At 51.3% G+C, this 19,778-nt stretch overlaps 1 protein-coding gene across 2 annotated transcripts in view; it reads right to left on the bottom strand.

Annotated features, from left to right (window-relative positions):
* Positions 1-2,056: 2,056 nt before the first annotated feature.
* Wisp1 (WNT1 inducible signaling pathway protein 1) overlaps positions 2,057-19,778 on the bottom strand; it is a 30,738-nt gene continuing 13,016 nt past the window's right edge. The window contains exons 2-5 of one of the 2 annotated variants that reach the window (XM_013025124.1): positions 15,567-15,846; positions 10,169-10,429; positions 7,027-7,220; positions 2,057-5,958 (exon numbers count right to left, since the gene is read on the bottom strand). In XM_013025124.1, the coding sequence (XP_012880578.1) occupies positions 5,659-5,958; positions 7,027-7,220; positions 10,169-10,429; positions 15,567-15,846 (1,035 nt within the window). In that variant the 3' untranslated portion in view covers positions 2,057-5,658. The remainder of the gene's footprint in view (positions 5,959-7,026; positions 7,221-10,168; positions 10,430-15,566; positions 15,847-19,778) is intronic. The other variant, XM_013025125.1, reaches the window with a different exon arrangement.

Raw genomic sequence — 19,778 nt, 5'->3', positions numbered from 1 at the left:
AGACACCTTTCCTGAACATCCAGCCTTCCCCCGGAGGCATGGACCACCTGCAGAGATGACATAGGCCGCATTTGTAATTCAAGTCCCTTGTGTCTGCCCGCCTACCAAATCTAGTGATTTCTTACTTGGGAATCATCGCAGGCCATCCGATGCCAAGTGCGTAATGTTTGATTAAATAAGCAGACGAACATTTCCTCCAAAAAGAGGAATAGTGTGCATCATAATTTCTTTCTCCCTTTTGTTTTCTGTCTAAAAGTGGCTCTTCTTGCCTCTGGCATCTGGAAAGCAAAGCTCAGAGGGATTAAATGGCTTGTGCAGCCATGTGGAAAGAGAGCATCCCCAGTCTGTCCTTTTGGACACTTCACTGAGGGCATCAATGGTCTGCTCTGGGGTCACAGAGCACCTGTGAGTTCTTGGGACCAAGACTGTGTGGGCACACATAATATTTTGGTTGTCTGGGGGTGTGTTTGTTCCTCCATTAAACAGCCCCCACCACCACCACACAGACTTGGGCAACCTGCTTTTATGATGATACCATTCATCTGGTTCTGAATTTCTCTCCTTTCTCCTTTGCTCTCAAGCTGGCTTTTCCTCAGTGCTATTGATACACCTAGTTCTAGCTGCTTTGCCTCTTTTTATGGACTGGACTAAGAAATCCAAATTGTTAGTATTGGGGTTAAAAATAAAGAGATTTAGAGAAGTGCTGTATAGGGTGAAGAAGTGCAATAAAGGGTTCATACCAGCTTTTTCTTCTCTACACATACAGAGTCCAGATTCAGCTGGAACTTGGATTTCTGAATACAAAGGCAAGTCTTCACATTTCTATTTTCTCAGTGAGGTGATGGAGGATGCTGACATCTCGAGATAGAGTCTCTCTGTGTTGTTCAGGCTGGCTTCACGCCTCCAGGCTCAAGCAATCTCCTCCAGTAGCTGGAACTACAGGTGTATGCCACGAGACAGCAACCGCTATATGCTTCATAATAAGATTCTCCAAACATTTCCCCAATCCTATTTTCTTAAAACATCAACCACTTGATTCCCTTGTGAATTTCCCTCCCCAAATCTACACATTTATCTCAACCTGAGGCACCACTGGGATGCCACAATTCAACTTGCAGTTTTGGAACAATGGCACTGGAAGAGAGCGGTGCTCTTGGAAGTGATTCCTGTGACAATTATTATTTTGGTTGGAATTGAGTCTCTTGGTGGCTTGAATTGGATTATCATAAAAGTTTTGGGGTGAAGGGATGAGAACAGGTTGGCCAGAAAGGATCAAAAGAGACAGGCAAACATCTGCATGTCAGCGTATACAGCTAAACATACATACACTCTGTGCTATGCAGAAAAATGCAGATCTGCCCTTCCAGCCTTAAGGATGCTGGGTTGCAACTCAAGTTACAGCACAAAACACAAACACTAAAATAAGCTGGGTCCCAGGGGCTCACACCTGTCAGCCTAGCCATGAAGGAGGCCAAGAGTAGGAAGATCATGGTTCAAGGCCAGCCTGTGCAAAATTTCCTAAGACTCTATCTCAACAGAAAAAGCCGGGCATACTAGCACGCACCTGTCATCCTAGCTATAGTGGGAAGTATGAACAGGAGGCTCACAGTCTAGGTCTGTTTTCAGCACATTTGGCTGCTTTCCTTATACCTCTCCAGGCTCTACTTGGCTCAAAGACAGATGGTAACAGATTCTCCACCCAGCCACCCAGCTCTGGCTCCTCAGCCTCTTGTCATGTGCCAGGCCCTGTGCTGTGCAGACCTGGCCCCCAGAACCTTGAAGTACTCACAGTCCAATTAGGGATACTGAGTAGTATTTGGTAATGAGTAAGTGAATGCATGAATGAATGCTTGAAATTCCATTTGAGATGAATGATTGTATTTTAGCCAGACTCCATGGACTACTATGGTCTTCTCAGAATGAATGTCTCTAAGCTACACTTATGTTTATGTATAAGCTATCTGGGACCTAATTTCCAACATTTGCACTGTGATGGAATGCCTCACAACAACCGAATACAAGAGAAAAATCCAAAATCCAGTGAGTTGATTTTTCTGATGATTTATTTATCGCTTTAAGGAGAAAAGCCATAAACATGGTGCCATGAGAACTTGCCACGTTGAGCAAACACGTTCCACGCTACCCAAATGATAAAACATGACAGACTGACCAACAGTGATTATGCCTCTCCTGGGAAATTCTAAGGCACTTTCTCACATGTATTGTTTATTCACTTACAAAAATGGCAGTAGGCATATTTAAATATGAAATCACAGTTTCAAAACTAGATACATACATACATATATACACACATACCTGTGCAAGAATAGAGTCGGCCGTTCCAATCATGAGCGACCCCTACCATCATCATGACCTATCATCATCATGGTTGCTTTGTGTCTTTATAAAGCAATGATGTGATTCGACATGAAAGCTGGGCTACACTGCTTCTCCACAGTTCTTCTACATACACAGTATGATTTAAGGAGATTGGGGGCAAGGCTATCCTTCAGAACTACTTTTTCTTATCAACCTCTGAGTCTTCTTCCATCAATGTATTGACCTCTGTTCAATAAAGCACCTCCTGGAAGAGTTGTTCTTGTGATTTGAAGGCAGGGTAACTGGCTGAGAGTCAAAAAAGATGGCTCGGGTATCAGCTCATCCTGGGTTTGGAATCCTGGTCTTTCGTTTTCTGGTTGGGAAGACCTTCAATTATTTACCTGTGAGACTCAGCCAGCGCACCACTCAACTAGAACAATGGCGATGTCATGAGCTGACTATGAGGAGCAAGGAGACAGGGCAGCATATACCCGCAGCAGTCTTCTGATGAGAGTGGCATGTTAGGGGCCCTGCCAGACAGCTATGATGGCTCCAGCAAGAACCAATGGTTTGGTTCTCCCAGAACACCTGAGACACTTGGTCTAGCTACTGAACCTTCATTGAAGGTTAAGTCATTGTGCCTTCCCTTCATCCTAGAGCGTAAGGTTACAGGAGACCAGGGGAAGACCTATTGGATCAGTCTGAATCCTTGCCAATGTGAATCTCCCATAGGACGTCCAGGGTCTGCTCTGAGAAGTCTCCCCTTCTCTCCCCGCCCCCCAAAGCAAAGTACAACAGAACAAGCTTGGGTTTGAACTCCAACTCCTTAGCCTCTTTGTCTCAGAGTTTCTCTATATAAAATGAGGAAGAGAAGTGTACACCTAAGTACAGAGATAACTGATAAGGTAATGTAAGGTTTGAGCACCAGTTGGATGTTCAGTAAATGATCACTTTCATTATAATTATTACTCTTGATTTTTCTTGGATCAGACCACACCATTGCAGGACTATTCTGTCTGTCAAAAGGAACTCCATTACCTTGGGCACAACTCCTGCCTTAGGCTTTAACTCATCAGTGGAAGCATTCTCTCTGCAATCCACCCCCAGCAGGCTATGTCTGTTTCTCAAAAGGTAGCAGCCCAGTCCCACTGGCCACCCCAAGCCATCCCTCCCCAGGACAGTCTCCCCTCCTCCAACCAGTCTTCTGATGATAGTGGAAGTTAGCCTCAGTTTCCAAAATCAGGATACATTAGAGTTTCTGCTGAATTTCCTATGGGCTTAAATGTTAATGTTAGTGTTTCTAACGTGAGCCACAAACTCAGAAAAGGGTTTCATCATGGAGTAAGTTCTCTTTACAGGAAAATTCTTGCACATCCATTCCTTTGAAATATTAAGTCTCTTCCTATAGCACTCCACATAAGGTTTTCCCTGATTTAAAAAAAAATAGCTTTTTTCACCCAACTGGGAGAAGAGCACTTTTAAACCGATGGGAAGCTCTTCTAAATCAAAGCAGTTTAGCACAATTTGTTTGATACACCCTTGTGCGCTTCACGCAAGGCTGTAGCCATGTGAAGTCACATTGGTACAGTCCTTCTCTGCCTCTGCATGTAGCCATCTTTATATCCACCAATATGCAGAGTTGGGCAAATGTGTTGTGAGCTGCTTCTCATTTGCAGGAGAGATGGTCTATAGGGGATACAAGGATTTTTCTCTAAGCAACATATTTTGTAGGCTTAGGTACCTCAATTATCAGCAAGTCAGATACTCACTTGAAAAGAAGCTAGACAATAATAAGAGCAAGAAGTTGCTTACTGCAATATGTTTTCTATCCTGACATATTCAGAAGCAGGAGAAGCCGGAAATTAGGAAGCTAGATCATGCAGATGTGAGTGGCCCATGCTGTTTCTTTACCTTCTTTACCTTTCTAAGGTTCTATTTCACATTTATAAGAACAGAGATAGCAAAGGAAACTCCCTAACATTACCATGAAGATTCAAGGAGCAAGTACATGTAAAACACTGAGAACAATGTGTAGAGGACATCAGAGGTACTAAATGAAAATAATGTGACAGTAAATGGTGTTTTCTACTAACAAAATAAATAATAGCCCCATTTCCGCATGTAACAACCTTCTGTTCCTTCCAACCCCTCTTTGGTTTTTAAATTCTATGAAATACATGTATTTTTATTTCTAAACATCTGGTCAACCTCTGCCTCACATCAGAAAGTTAAATTGTGTTGATCTTTAGTCCCTAAAGCTATGACATAGGTCATGTCAGCAGACAGAGATGTGTCCAGAGCTCAGAGACCTTTGTGGTTTTATAAACTTGAGCCCTGGAGGCCATCCAGGCTGATGAAGGGTGAACCAGATTTCAATTTGATCCATACCCAGCCTGGTAGATCTGGTTTAGACTTCACAGGGTATCTAGGACACCACTCAGAGGGCAGAGAGATTGTTCTGAGGGCCTCACCCACTTCCACAAGCCCTAGGCAGAGAGACAATTAAGATGTAAGGAAGACCCTGGCCAGCTTCTCAAGGACAGTCCATCGTCAACAGCATTGAGTGCTCTGGTCATTAGCTGCTGCTGAAATGAGCTGACTTTACCCTGTCTGGATTGTCTGGGGACTTTCCCATGAACAACAATGGGAGTTTGATCAAATTCATTTCAGGATGGGATGAACCCACTTTGGACCCTTCACAGTTTCGTGGGGAAAGAGAAATTTGAACTTGACAAGGCTCAGATCAGAGAAATCCCCCTTTCCATTAAAAATCAGAAACAACCATTTACTTCCTTGGCAAACATCTGGTGTTCTTGCAGTGTGCTTATCTTTGGAGTCATAGCTACAAATGTTGGTGTGCTAAGAGCAGAACTGGCCTTTAGAGCCCCGTATGAGAGTCCAAATAATAGCTTCTTCTAGGGTCCCCAATTCTGTCCATCCTTCTGAATGGATCCCAAAGGTCTTCTAGTTTGGTATCTAAAGAGGAAACTGGGGATCCTAGATCTCCAGCCTCTTGCATTCCTTGGGACACGAGGACTTCCGATGACTTGAGCAGGTTGGATCAGGCTTGGGTCTTGTCCAGAGTAGGGAGAGACAGACATTTTCTTTGGCATGGTGCAGAAAGCAACCAAGGAGGGGACCTGTGGTTTTCAGCCTGAGCAGCACCATCTAGGCTCGTCTGAGCAGTTGAAGACAGGAAAGGAGGCTGTGAATTTGGATCGGGCTGATTAGGAGTAGAGAATATTCAAAGAATGCTCCCTTGTGAAGTTATTGGCCCCGAGGGCTGGCTGCTTTGTAATCATTTGAGGCAGGCCCCCAAACCCTTTGAGTCGTACCTGCCTAGTTGGCAATTTCTGAGATGTCAGGGTAGGGTTCCAAGTCTGCGAAGATATCATTGGGATTCCTACAGCTCAGGTTACAGAAGCAAGCATTAATCCACAGGACCTGTCGGGAGAAGCCGGGCCCCTCGGGACACTGGAAGGAAACCTCGATCGTCTTGGATTTGTACGGGATGCAACACCTGTTATCCACGCAGACTCCACAGTACTTCGGTCGGTAGGAGCGTGCACTGACACAGCCTGCCAGAGTGAAGTTCGTGGGCTCCTCTGGCTGGTACACAGCTAGACACTTCTTCCCTGCCTGCAGGAAACAAGAGAATGTACGCAGAACATACAACCCAGCCCTCCAAGCCCTCGGTCCGCCCCCTCTGCATCACAGCTTCTCCAAGCAGAGATAGACACTAGCCAGCCCAGGGAGACCCAGCCTCATCCCTAAGGCGGTTTAGACTGCATGACACAGGGTAGGGAGGCCCTGCTGTGCTCAATTCCTTCTCATACTACTCAGCCTCCTTCCCCTCCTGGTCTTTCGCCTTGCTTATGTATGTATGTGTATCATGATCTCTCTGGTATGTGAAGTTAAGAGCTCTTTCAGCCAATCAAACTCTACCTCCACCCACAGTTTAGCTAGTGGCTGAGCTGGCCTGGGGCTTCACAATCAGGGGCATGATTCACACACAGACACACACTCCTACACGCACACATCGCAACCTTGCTCTCAAGTATTCTTATCACATAATGTCTTTGCTGGGCTTGACATTACGTCAGTGTCTCTCCAGCCTTCTTCCATGGGGTGAGGGCTGGCGGAGGCACATGGCCTTTGCTGTCTCTCTGGTACAATTCTGTGCCTGGTACTCTTGCTTTGCCCCTGTGGTTCTTGGAGTCTGCCATGCCCCAGGACCATGCTGGAGATGTGGGCAGAGCAGGTGCAGCTCTGTGAGGCTTAGAGATTGCAGGAGAGGGGATCCCACAGGGCCCCACAATCACCAAAACAAAACTGTCCTAGAACAGAGGGCAAGGCAGACGTCCAAAGAGCAGTGTGGGATGCTGGACCAGCTGGTCACCTGGGCAACCTCTCATTAGAGAGCCCAAGACCCATCCTGCTTCCCAACTGGAAACAGGTGTGAGCTTTGTTTAGTGTGCTTTGGTTTGGGGGGCTGCTTGTTGCTGCTGAGGATGGTGATTGCAAAAGCATCAGGGAGTGAAGCTCACAAAGCACCATCTGTGACCCAGGTCACCCCAAAGCACTGCCCCATCAGGTCACTCTACCCACACCTGCCACAAGGGCCCTGGTGAGAATCTCGGACGCCAGCCGGAAGCTGGCCTTCTCTGCTTGCTGGGCCTGTGAGGCCCGCCTCTGCCGGGCACCCACCTTGATGAAGGCCTGGATGTCCACCTCGCACGGCCTCAGGTTGCAGAGGCGGCTCTCCTGCTCCGGCCAGCACCGCGCATTGACATTGGAGATCCGAGTGGAGATGCCCAGCCCACAGGTGGTGGAGCAGGGGCTCCAGGGGCTGGTGTAGGCGATGCAGTTCCTGTGCCAGGGTTCCACCTCCCCTGCAGCAGCTGCAGATGAACATCAGAGTTCCTATGAGTCTCCAGTCCCCACCAGGCCTCAGCCTGCACCATCAACACAGGAAGGCATTTAGGTCCCTAAGACTCAGAGAGACAGACAGGCAGACAGACAGGGAGATAGAGACAAAGACAGCCCGAGAACTGGCTCCTCACCGGCCTGGGTACCCAGGGAAGGAAGGCTTTTGTCTGGTCTTCATAGTTTTATGATTGACAGGAAGCATGAATGTACAGATGGAAAAATCATCTTTAGAGATAAGTAGACCCAAGTTCAAGTCCTTGTCTGCCATCTACAAGCTATGTAGCCTTAGGAACCTCATCTGACCTTCTGCCTCCTCATGGGACAATAGCATGTGCTGTATGGGGTTGTCAACTCTGACTGCGTTTATCCAAGCATTCAGCCTGGTGCTAGGAAGGAGAGGGTACTGTGTATTTATGGCTAGCCAATGGTGAGTAGCCTCACAGCCCCTAACATTGCCTGCCAGCCATGCTGACGGGAGAACGTGAAGGAGAACGTGAAGGCTTCCACACCGAGCCACCTGAGCTCAGCTCCGCACTGCTGCTTTTGAGCTGTGTAACATCCAAGGTGCTCACGCCCCTGTCTGGGTTTCTGCTCTGGCTGGGGGCGTCAGTGGGACTGACTGCAGCTGAATCCCAGTGCTGGGCTGGGGAGGGAGGGCATCACACACAGGAATGCGCTCCCGCAGCCCCTGTCCCTCAGTGAGCCCCATCCCTGGGACCGTCTCTGCCTATTGACTGTCAGCCGGAGCAGCCAGCAGCTCTTCTGCAGCTTCAGCAGTTGGGTGGGTTCTGGGCCATGGGCTGAGAGGTGGAGGGTGGAGAGCTAGAGACCCAGGAAAACAGAAGTCAGGTAAGTCAGAGGACTCCCTGGGGGCAAGACAGGACACGGCACCTGAGAAATTCCTGCGCACAGAAACAGGAAGTGTGGAGGGGCGGGGCAGGAAGGGGGTAGAAAGATGAAGAGAGATGGAAAAAGAGGGGGGAACAGAGAGGGGAAAATGGAGAGAGAGAGAGTGAGTATAACAAGGCTAGAGAAAAGGAATTAGTGAAAAGGAATTAGTAAATAGGGAAAGGGAAGAAGGGAAAGAGATGCTAGAGAGAAGAGGAAAAGAAGAACCTAACTAGGGTCAGGGTCCAAAGAGACAGAAGGGCGATCAGGGCTCTGTCCTCAGCCTCTGGCGCTCGTGGGAGTGTAGGGATGCTGGTGAATGAATACAGAGGTACACCTGAGATCGAGGGGTTCTCACACACAAGGGAGAGAGGCAGCACAGCCAGCCAGGGACAGAGGAGGGCCGGGCCGGGCCGGGCAGGCTGCCAGCTGAGGAGGCAGGCGTGCAGGGGATGAGCAGGCTGCAGGGGATTTACCGAGGGTCGTGAAAGGGCTTTGGTTTCTGGGTCACTTCCTCTACTGCAGGAGCTGTGCTTGTGTTCAGTGAGAATGGGGTCACTGGGCCACACACAAGGCACAGACAGCCTCCTCCCTCCCCCCAGCCCCCCGCCCAGTGACCCTTGTGTGGCCTTGCTGAAGGGGGCTGGGGTGGGGAAGCTGGCCTACTATCTCCTCCCCCTGAGACCAGATGGCTTCTCCACCTGGGCTGCTGTGTCTCTCAGGGTTCATCTGGCCCTGTCTGGGGGTGCTCATAACTTGGGCCAGTGTTACTGCATCGAGTGGGCAGAAGGAGAGATGCTGGTGCACTTCCTCCGCTGCTCAGGACAGCCCTCCCCCAGGGAACCCCACCAGTCTAAACCGCAGCCAGTGCTGAGGCTGAGAGGCGTCCTCTGCACAGCCCCAAATCATCTCACGCACTCCTCATGGTTTATGAGATGCGGGACACTTGGCATCACTAACCCCGAGGCCACCCCTTTCCTCCAAGTCCTCTGCGGGGAAGAGATGTCCTCACCCCTGACTCCCACTGCAGCAAATGCCCCTGGTGCTCCCCTGCACCCTTCCCTTCCCCCTCACCTCTTCCCTCTGTCTTCTCTCCTTCACCCCATGCAGCTTCAACTGACTCAAGAAACACCTCCTCCATTTTTCAGGTCTTCATTACCTCTGTGCTCGCTGCCCTAGTTCAGATCCTCATAGTCCATCCATCTATCCATCCATCTATCCATCCATCCATCCATTCACCATTCATCCATCTATCACCCATCCACCATCCATCTACCCATCAATCCATCATCCATCCATCCATCCACCTATCATCCATCCATTCCACCCATCCACCCATCCATCCATCTATCCATCACCCATCCATCTATCCACCATTCACCTATCCATCAACCATCCATCCATCCACCCATCAATCCATCATCCATCCATATACATATCATCCATCCATCACCCATCCATTTCACCCATCTATCCATCCATCTTTCATCCATTCATCCCATCCACCCATCTATCCACCCATCCTCCATCCATTTCTTATCTACTATCCAGCCGCCCATATATCTATTTATCCATTCATCCACCTACGTGATACACAGGTATCTGCTAGCACTGGGCTATGTTCCCTCTGGCAATGTGAAACCAACAGGCCTGTCCCTTTCCTTTTTTTCCAGGGCCTCCTTACATTAGACCCTCCTGGCTGAAGCCTCACTTGCTCCTCATCCTCTACAGTAGAGGAGACATCAGGAGTCTTGGTTAGTGTCACCTCCTCCCACTCCTACCCTGTACCAGCTGCTCACACAAGGATAACAATGGAGTTGGCAGGGAGGCTTTGCTCTTCACAAGGCTCTGCCTGCTTCCATGCCGGAGCACCACGAAGGAGACGGGCTGGAATTTCCACTGCACAGATGGGGGGATGGGTCCCCCCCACAGCGTGGTGCACGGGTAGTGTGACACCCCCCCCACCCCCGCAGCATGGTGCACAGGTGGTGTGACTCGGGGCCTGCGTCCTCCCAGGGCCCAGCGCACCTACCGAAGGCGCTGGTGTCCAGCAGGGCGGTCTGGCGCGGCCTCCTGGAGTCATCCTCACACACCCACTGCTCGCAGCACTGGCCGGGCACGCTCACACGCCGGGGCTGGCGGCACCAGAGGCGCGGGGGCCGCGCACGGAGGCACCGCGGCGTGCAGCCCACCGCGCCGTCCATGCACGTGCAGTTGAACCTGCAGCTGGGCTGGAAGGACTCTCCGTTGGTGTAGCGCACGCCATTGAGGATGCAGCCCACGCCGACCACCTCTGCAAACACAGCGGGCGGCGGGTCAAGGAGCGCATGCGCTCCAGGCCAGACTTCCTCTGCCCAGGCCCCATGCCAGACAGCAGCCAGAGGCAGACAGGGCCCATGGGCAGCTGCGTGGGCAACGGGCAGAGTGGGAGGCTGCCTTAACTTGGGCAGGAGCGGTTGGCAGCTCACACCCGGGCAGGATCCTGGGCACATTTGGAAGGAAAGCTGACAGGACCTGCTGGCGGAGGGTTGGGGCAGGGGAGGAGTGGGGGTCCAGAAGGACACCCAGCTTTCCCCTGAGTCCAGTGATCTGTCTTCTTTGGAGGAGCCGGTGGTGAGGGATGTGGGATTGAAATGGAAGTGCTAGAGGGTCTTGGAGAGTCTGTGAGGTGCTGGCTATGCAGGCTGGGGATCCAGGAACGGTATAGAGGTGACTCAGCCAGAGGCCACCTTTAACTGGGGACAGCTGGATGTGCAGGTGGTGGGGCCTAGGGCCACTGCAGGAGGGAAGAGTGGAATCTGCTCTCTCTGTGCTGTCTCCAGTCCACCAGCCTGGCGGGAGGTGGCGGTGTTAATAATGCATCCTGGTATCAGGGGCAGTGAAGGCTGGCTGGCTCGGCCCTGGGGTCTTTGTGTTGTGCTCACTGCATTACTTATTTTGTCCTATAAGGAACCACAGTCACATAGAGCAAAACCGAATCTCAGGGAGGCAAAGCTGCATGTCTGAGCAGGTCAACGTGGGGCGCAGACTGGGGCTGCTGATTTCCCGGGGCGTGGTTATCCAGGAAGGTGGCATGGGAAGGTGACACAAGCATGCACGGACCACCCCACCTGGCGCCACATGCCACGGTCCATAACCTCCGGCCGGCCTCCCGCAGACCAAACTGGGAGATATTTATCTTCATTCCGCAGACAGGAAAGGTGTGGACGGGTTCAGTTGCTCGTGATAACAAAACTAGTGAGTGATGGAGCTGAGAGGGGCTGCACCCCAGAGGTTCCATCCCACACCCCCACTTCCTCCTACCGAACACCAGTGGAAGAAGGAAGGATGAGGGAAAAAGTGGAAGCAAGAGTTGAGCCACACAGCTTGGCATTGTGTCAGTGCGTCCTGTCACTGTGTGAGTGAATCCGTATGTGTGAGTGTATGCGTGTGTGTCAGTGTGAGTGCACAGAGTGTGAATGTGTCAGTGCATTTGAGTCAATGTGGGCGTGAAGCCATACGCATGACAGTCCGTGGTCAGTGTGCTGGTGTTGGTGGAGAGGGAACAGGAGGAGGCTGCAGCCCACACTCACTCTGCCCAGGGTGAGGAGACCAAGGGGAAGCCAGCACTGAGGCCAGGGGCCCTCTGCACAGCGATTCCCTCACCGGCTGCTCACCAGCTGTCAGCGGAGCAGGTGAGCAGCTCCGAAGATCCTGGCACCCAGCCCGTGCGGCAGGCCAAGGAGTAGACCTGGCCTTGTGTGCTGCTGCTTTGTCCACACTCGGAATTCCTTAGAGACTGATCCCTCGGCTTACAGCCGAGGTGGGGTAACACGGTGCCTAGAAGGTGCCCCGGTATCCCTGGATCTGTGGGTAAGGACATGGGGCATGAGCCTGCCCCTCACTGGCCAGAGAGTGACAGGTGTGTGATGGTTGTGGACCACCCCATCAGGAGACTTGGGGGATCCTTCCTCTGTCGCTCTCTTTATACCTAATGAGAGGATTCACTCCTGGAGAGATGATGAGGCCGGCCAGCTTCTATCGAGCTTGACTGAAAGGCTCAGTGCAGCCCAGGAAGCCTTTCTGGGGGGCTGCAGTCAGCTTGATCTTCTGCTAGGGCTGCGGCTGCCTCCCCATTCCCCAGGGGAGAGGGACAGTAGGCAGGCAGGCAGCTCCACCCCCCGGGGACCCCTCACCCAGGCTCACCACATGAAAACATCACGGAGGGGCTGGTGAGGAAATCTCTACCACATTCCCCATAGGTGACAGTCAGCGCCCCAAAGGACAGCACTGTGTGATCCATGGTCCTCCAGGAGCAAGCTGAGACTGAAGAGGACAAGGAGTCGCTGAAGTCACAGCTCCGCTTGGGGACCGTGCTGGGAGCCCCGCTCTGGCTGCAAAGACTGCAGTTAGGATTCCCTCCCTCCCAGCCAGGGGCGGGGGGAGGAGGTTACTGAGCCCGGCTGGGGCCTGCTCTCCCCCCTCAGCATGGCTGAGAACAGGGCTGGGGTGATGTTGGCTAGGCGAAGTTTGAACAAGGGAAATCAAAAGACACAAGGGCGGTACTCACTTGGGTCTTTGTTTTGTTTTATTTTTACTTTTTATTTTTATTCCCTTCCTCAACTCCATAAAAGACTGGTTTTGCAGCAAGATCTTTAAGTGCTGTGTTCTCAGTCACATAGCTAACAAGAGGCAGAGCCAGGATCTAGAAACGCCAAGTCCATCTGCCTGGAACTGTCACAGCGTTCCTACCCAACCATTCTGCCCTCAGCTCTGACCTGGCCACTTGAATCGTGGTGTTTGTGCAACTGAAATAGCCACACAGTCGAAGACAGGGCCACATTCTACCCATGAAGCATTCAGTTTGGCCCACAGAATGTTTCTTTAAAAAATGTTTTGGTTTTTTTTTTTCTTTTTAATGCATTGCCAACATTTACAAATCACCACAAGCCTGGATTTCTGGATTCTCTTCAAAACTGAGCAGACTGGACAAGACCAGTTCATTCTTCTCCGGGCCACAGTGTGCCAGAAGGGCAACATCTGGGAGCCAAGGCCCGCATTTACCAGCTTCCCGTCATCCCTGCCAGTGCTGGAGTTACTCACTTTCATCACCTGCCCTGTCGTGCGCTTCCTACATGCAAATCTCCAAAGGCCAACTTCGCTCATGCCTGAGCTGCCCTGTGCAGAGGCTGGCTGTTAGAGGAACTATTCCTTTCTGACTGCTACAGGGGTAGTCTTTTCTCTGTTCATTCAGACCCTGATGTCTCTTCATTCTTGCATTAGGGTCTCACACACTCACACAGCATGGAAGCATGTTCAGTAGGAGCTAGTGAGTTGTGTGTGTATGTGTGCATCGCATGTGATGGAAGGCAGGTAGGGAAGGACGTATCCGAATGAGAGAGTTCAGTGTTCAGATGGGTTCGGAATGAAAAGGCCTCTTATGGCAGCTCATTTGGGAATTTGGCAATGGACAGGAGAGGTTCTGCAATACCACTTTATTTAGTCCAGCGTCTGCAAGCCTATCTGACCGGGGTACCCTTGGGAAATATAAAAGCCTGTTGAAATACTGAGTTTTGTTGGCTTGTTTGCCTATGGAGTGGACAGGAAATACATGGAGATTCTTGGTAGCAAGGGGCTAGAAGGTTGTAGTGAATGAAGGCAGGACCAGAGAGGAAAACCTGTAAGTGGTGGGGGTATGGAGAAGTGGAGATGGCAAGAAGGGAGGGCTGACTCTAGACACATCAGAACATGTCTGAAAAGGTACAAGGCCTGTACATGGTAAGATCCCAGTACAGCTTTATAGATAGGAGCATCACAATGAATGACCTTGAACACAGTAGTCAAAGAGGAAAAGAGGCTGGGGCCATGTCTAGCACAGAGAGGCTGGTCCAGGTCTTCCACCCAGGATATAGGAAAGAGGGAAACAGTTGGCTGTGGACACATAACCATCTTGAGCTTTACTATGCAGAGAAACATTCTCATCCCAACCCATTTTGAGGATTTCACTCAACAAGTCTGCACCGAGGCTCAGGAATAACATTTTTAGCATGGCAAATGATTCTGTGAGAGGTATATTCTCTTTGACCACATTGTTTAGCGGGGCTAATAATGCATACCAGTAAAAAGAAAAAGATTGGAAGGATAGGGAAGCATGGTTACATCCAAAGCCAAAACCACATTCCATGTATGAAAGCTGAAATAGGAACTGGATTTTGATAAAAGAGAGGAATGAGCCCCAAGTTAATAGATTAATGTGTTATTAATTACCCGAGGCTCAGATAGGAATTTTTGACTTGGAATTATGTGCATAACCTTTATCAACGCCCACCTCAGGACTATAATGTGGGGTCTATACAGAATTATAATTGTGGGTTATCTTGTATCAGCACTAAGGGACAAGAGATTTATGAGACTGTGAAACTTCTCAAAAGTTAGGCTGCTGTATCAAAATGCCAGGTTCCCTCTTTTCATTAGGTTGGGTCATTTGAGTAATGCTTATGTGATTCAAACTGAAAAAAAAATACAAGTCCAGATAGACGTAGGTCATGAAATCTCAGAAAGGTGTTTGTTAGGGACAAAGAAAGGAGAAACTACACATGACCTAACACCGAAAGAAAGGAGAGAAGAAGAATATAAAGATCAAGAGTGAAGAAAAACCAAAGGCAACTGAAATCAGAATATAAAGATCAAGAGTGAAGAAAAACCAAAGGCAACTGGAATCTCTAGGAATAAACAAAAGGCATCATGAAAAGGAAATCCAAGCAAGTACTCTCTTTTTTGTTACAGTACATAATATTTACATAGCCACACTATTGTAAATATTGTGAATTAAGACAACAGCATGTGGAAGATAAGGAAGGTGTACAGTCGTCATCGCTAACCAACCGAAATATTAGTAGAGGACCCCAAACAGATCAAACCATCAAGACATAGCAGAAGACAAGGGCTCCCTGGCGGTCACTATAAGAAGAAAGGACTACAAAGTTAAAAATGATGATCGGGACTGGAAGAGTATGGCTTATGGGACTCGGCACCTGCAAGCTGCTTATTTTCATTACTCCAGGGTTGTTGGATTTATTCAGTTGCACGTGTAATTCTAATTTGCAGCATTTCTCAACTATCTCGAGCTCTGTAGTGACCTCGCAGTGACCCCAGGGGGGAACACGGGCAGACGCCCACAAGAGCAAACCCAGTTTAGGTATTTTCTCGTAGAACCTCATTCCCCAGGGAAGAATGTCTGCAGGTCTGAGAAGAGAGCCAAAGCAGGGTCCTGGAGCCCGGCCAGGCTGGCCTTACCCTTGCCCCAGAAGGGCCCCGGTCTATGGGTTCTAGTCATGGACTTGGAGTGCGTCCCCTGCCAAACTGAAGGCTGGCCACGTGGGCCAAGGCAGAGAGGCCCTGGGTCAGGGCTGGCGCGCGGGGCTGTGGGAGGGCATGGAGCGCTCACTTACGTGCACATACTCCTATTGCGTACCTCGGGCGGTCCACACTGTAGTCGCAGTAGAGGCCTCGGTGAGGGTCACAAACAGCAGCCTCTGTGCAGTTGTCCCCAAGCTGCTGCGCACATATCTTGCAGCATTCACAGCCGTCAGTGATTAGGCTGACTCCCAGTGGGCAGCGGGGCGGGGACGGGGGACACTCACATGGCCACTTGCAGAATTCAGGGCGTGAGGTTGTGTCCTCCAGTGGAGCTGGGGTAAAGGCCACAGGCGCGGGGGTTGGAGCCAGAGCCTGTAGGGGACACAGAGGTGAAGCTGTTGAGTTGGGGGGTTTTGAAGCCCAAAGGACACAGCCATTACCTTTTTGTTTACACAGTGCTCAGGAGGATTTTGTGATTTGTTTTTAATTCTCTGTTCCATGACTGATCATCTCTTTTCTTCTCAATGAAATTGGTGAGACCTAGGTAGGACCCCCCAACACTCAGAGAAGGTATACCAGTTGTCTGACACCCACTGCAGGTGAAGCTCTGAGGTCCAGGTTTAACTGGGGTCTCACTTGTTTCCTTCTTTCTTTGAGGTCCCCACAGCAGGAGAGGTGGCTTCAGGGTTCACTAAGTGACATGGCTACAGCACAGCCCACACCCAGGGCCCTTGGCCAGGCCAGTGGGCCTTCATTTTACTTCCACTGAGTCCTCCAGACTCATGAGCTGGAGGGCTGCTCCCTGGACCCAGGGGAGTAAGCCCAGAGCTCTGGCACTGGTCCCCGGAGAAGGGAGCTGTGTTCTGTAGCCACTTCCAGCCTGCATAGAAGCATCCTCATTGTATACCTGGGGTGATCCTTTCATTATCCTTCCTACTCACACCCCTCCCCAACACCCTAACCTGCCAGCAACCAACAAATCTGCCTTTACTCCAGAAGATGTGATAGAGCAATGACCAGCCGGGGAAGGAAATGGAGACCACAGAGGTCCACAGACCTGCAGATAGGCAGGGGGAAGGACCCTGGGATCTTGAGTCTGGGTATTCCGTGAGCACCCAACTGGCTATAGGTGACAGGCTCCCAGCTGTCAGGACCGGCTCTGGTGGAGGAACTGTTAAAGCTGCCATCTCCTCTAGCCCTCTTTCCCCACTCAGGGCTGCGTGGAATTGCTGCCTCCCACTAGAGGGTGGGCTCTGGCTTCGCTTCTCTCTGTGCTTACACAGAACCCGGCCTATGTTCCTAAAGTAGAGGGACTTCCAGTTACAAAGGGATTTAGTGTCACCTAACATCACCCTCTGAACCTGTCAACACTAAGTCTGCATGGAAAAGCTGAGACAGTCAGATGTGGGTCTTTCTGTGGCCTTGGATCTATTCCTGACTCCACACCACAGGCACGTCCACTCTGTTGAGACGTGCTGCTCTCAGGAGGTGAAGGGCGTGGCGTGGGGCGAGGCCCTGGGAACTGGCACACCACAGCCCCTCAGAGCCCACCCACCCTGCAGATGGAGCTCCACACTCCCTGCTGTGCTTGCCCAGGGAGGGGCCTGCACCCTTGGCACTGGGCTGGAATGTGGTGGTAAAGCCCATGGACACCCAATCAGTGGGGTTAACATTAACCCTCTCCCTCCATCCCGGGTCAGAGCCCAACAGGAAGCCTCTTTTCCAAGTTCCTGCCTGGAGCTGGTTAGAAGCCACAGGAAGGCCCAGTAATTGCACAGGGAGGTGGAGGTGGGGGGGGGGGGAACAGGAAACACTTCTGGTCAAACCTTTGCTTTTGGTGCCATCTAGTGGTCATTAGGTCCCAGCCATGCAGGGAGAAAGACCTTGAACAAAGCTGGGCAGGGGGGAAATCCTCCAGACCCCAGGGACAGTTATAAAGGGATTTAGTGTACTGGGTCTGGTGTGTGGCCCAAGTCCTGCTGCTTTGGCCAGCACTGGTGTCCTTTGAGACTGAGAGGCCACCAGCTAATCCTCATTTGGTGGGTGCCAAGCGGATCCGCATCACAATGCCTGGCACACACAGCAGGTGGCAAGCATCTGCGGATGGGATGGATGACAGAGTTGGTGTGTATTTGTTTCCTCAACTGCACTGTAGGCCCTCAAGGGCAGAAGCTACCCATCACCCACCTGACTCCCTGTGGACAAAGCCCAGCTCCACACAACCAGCACCGGTATGTTCGTGGAGTATGCCTGTCATGGGAGAGTTTTGGTGACCCACGATCTCCTCAGCCACGTTTCTCACAGTGGTGAAGAAGTAGAGGTTCCGGGAGGTTCAACGCCTTGCGTGAAGTCACACAGGCAGTCCATAGTTCTGGAGCCAAGTTCTGATTTTCCCAACGCTGTGGAGCCATTGGCTCGCTGGTCCCTGTCACCCTACCCCACTGGGATGATTGTCGAGACCTCTGGAGGCCCTCGGTGGCAAACAAGGCCATGGCTTCCTCATCCTTGCCCTCAGAATGCAAACAACCGATGGGCGCTATGCCTCACAGCTGTAATCCCAGCTACTCAGGAGGTTGAGATCTGAGGATTGTGTTCCAAAGCCAGTCCCAGTAGAAAAATCCATGACACTCCTATCTACAATTAACCATCAAAAAGCCGGAAGTGGAGCTATGGCTCAAATGGTAGAGTGCCAGCCTTAATGAAAAAAAAAATATACCACAGAACAGCCCCCAGGCCTGAGTTCAAGCCCCCTTAACCCCATACACATAGATCCAATATCCCACTTATATCAATGGAGATGTGGGCAAAACCCATACAACACGAAGACAGACTTCAGATGGTCTGGGAGTGAGGAGCTTGAAGAAACCAAAGCCCAGCCTCGGCCCCGTAAGCCTGTGTTAACTCTCAAGAAGGAAAGCAGGAGAAACCCCGGAAAGCCAGGGAAGGGTTGTCCAGAGGCAGACAGAGGAAGAAAAACATTCCTAAAGTCTTGCTTCTTCCAAACTGGAGCTGTTCACATAAAACAACGTTTTACGAAGAGCTGTTGGAACCAGACCTTCTGCACACGCTGCCGCTGTTGTTCGTGTGGAAGACCACAAGGGACCGTCCCGATGCCCAGGGCTGGCCTGGCACAGCCATTCCTGCCCAGCTCTGCCTGCTGTATAGGCTCTGGACATATGGCCTCGCCCACACCCTCCCTCTTCTATGAATCTCCCACTCTTCCCACCAGATCATCTCAGGCAGAGTTAGACCCTGACATCCGTTTCCCAACGTTTCTACACTCATTAGCTCCATTGTGGAGCTTCAGTATGAACTGTCCCGGGAGAGCCGGATGAAACAGGCTGGGGAGGAGCAGAAGCAGAACCCAGGCACCAAGGTTTAAACTTGGTAAATGCAGATTCCCAGGTCCCACCTCCAATCTCTGCCTTCAGTTCTTCTCATGGGGGATCCAGAGCCTGCTGGACCTGTGGCTCTGCCCAGGCTGGACAGGGAGCAGGGCTGAAAGGAGTCCACAAGTTAGAGACTCTTGTACAAGCCAGGCTTGTGGGCCCTAAGGACTCAGCGACCCCTGTAAGCTCCATCCACAGTACCACCTCACTCCCACAGTACACGCTCACCTAGCGGGCTGCCTGCCCTGTAATTCTGCTTAGCCAACAGGTGTGCGGTCACTAAGTGAAATGTGTTTGCCTTTGAGGCTTGAAAAGGGAGAAATGGGAAAGAGATGCACCCAGGGGCAAAACCCCTAAAGGCTACATCCTGATTCCCCTGGACAGAGAGGGGAACGGCAATGAGCGAACCCTTCCACCACACTTTTGTGGCATGAGGGAGGTGACTAAACCCCAGAGGGGGAGCCAGCCCTGCAGGAACTCTGCATGGGCATTTCCGGGAAAGTCAAAGGAGAGCCCAAACGTGTCGGTAACCATGGGATCTCGTCGGTTGGGACCAAGATGCCTGGCAGGAGCTGGGGAAACCAGGGGCTGGACAGGCTGAGGACCAGCTCGGGCCCGGGGCGGAGCCAGCCTTCTCTCTCCTGAGAGCGAGCTGGGAGGGGGCGCAGGCCAGCAGGAGGACCCTGGGACGCCACCCTGGGCTCAGGGGCCGGCCAGCCTCTAGCGGCTCCTCCCCTTCCTCCCAGTTGGCCGTGGAGCCCATGGGCTCCTACATCACAGGCGGGGAGACTGAGGCTCAGACAGCGCGGAGAGCACGGGTCACTTGGTGCAAGGCCCGGCCTGGCCTTCCTGCCAGGGATCACAGTGGTGCCATGGAGCACAGGTTCAAAAGCAAAGGGGGGCTTCATGTGGGGA

The sequence above is a fragment of the Dipodomys ordii genome, unplaced genomic scaffold, assembly GCF_000151885.1.
Source record: "Dipodomys ordii isolate 6190 unplaced genomic scaffold, Dord_2.0 Scaffold82, whole genome shotgun sequence".
Classification (NCBI taxonomy): Eukaryota; Metazoa; Chordata; class Mammalia; order Rodentia; family Heteromyidae; genus Dipodomys; species Dipodomys ordii.
This window is presented reverse-complemented; position numbering and strand designations above follow the sequence as displayed.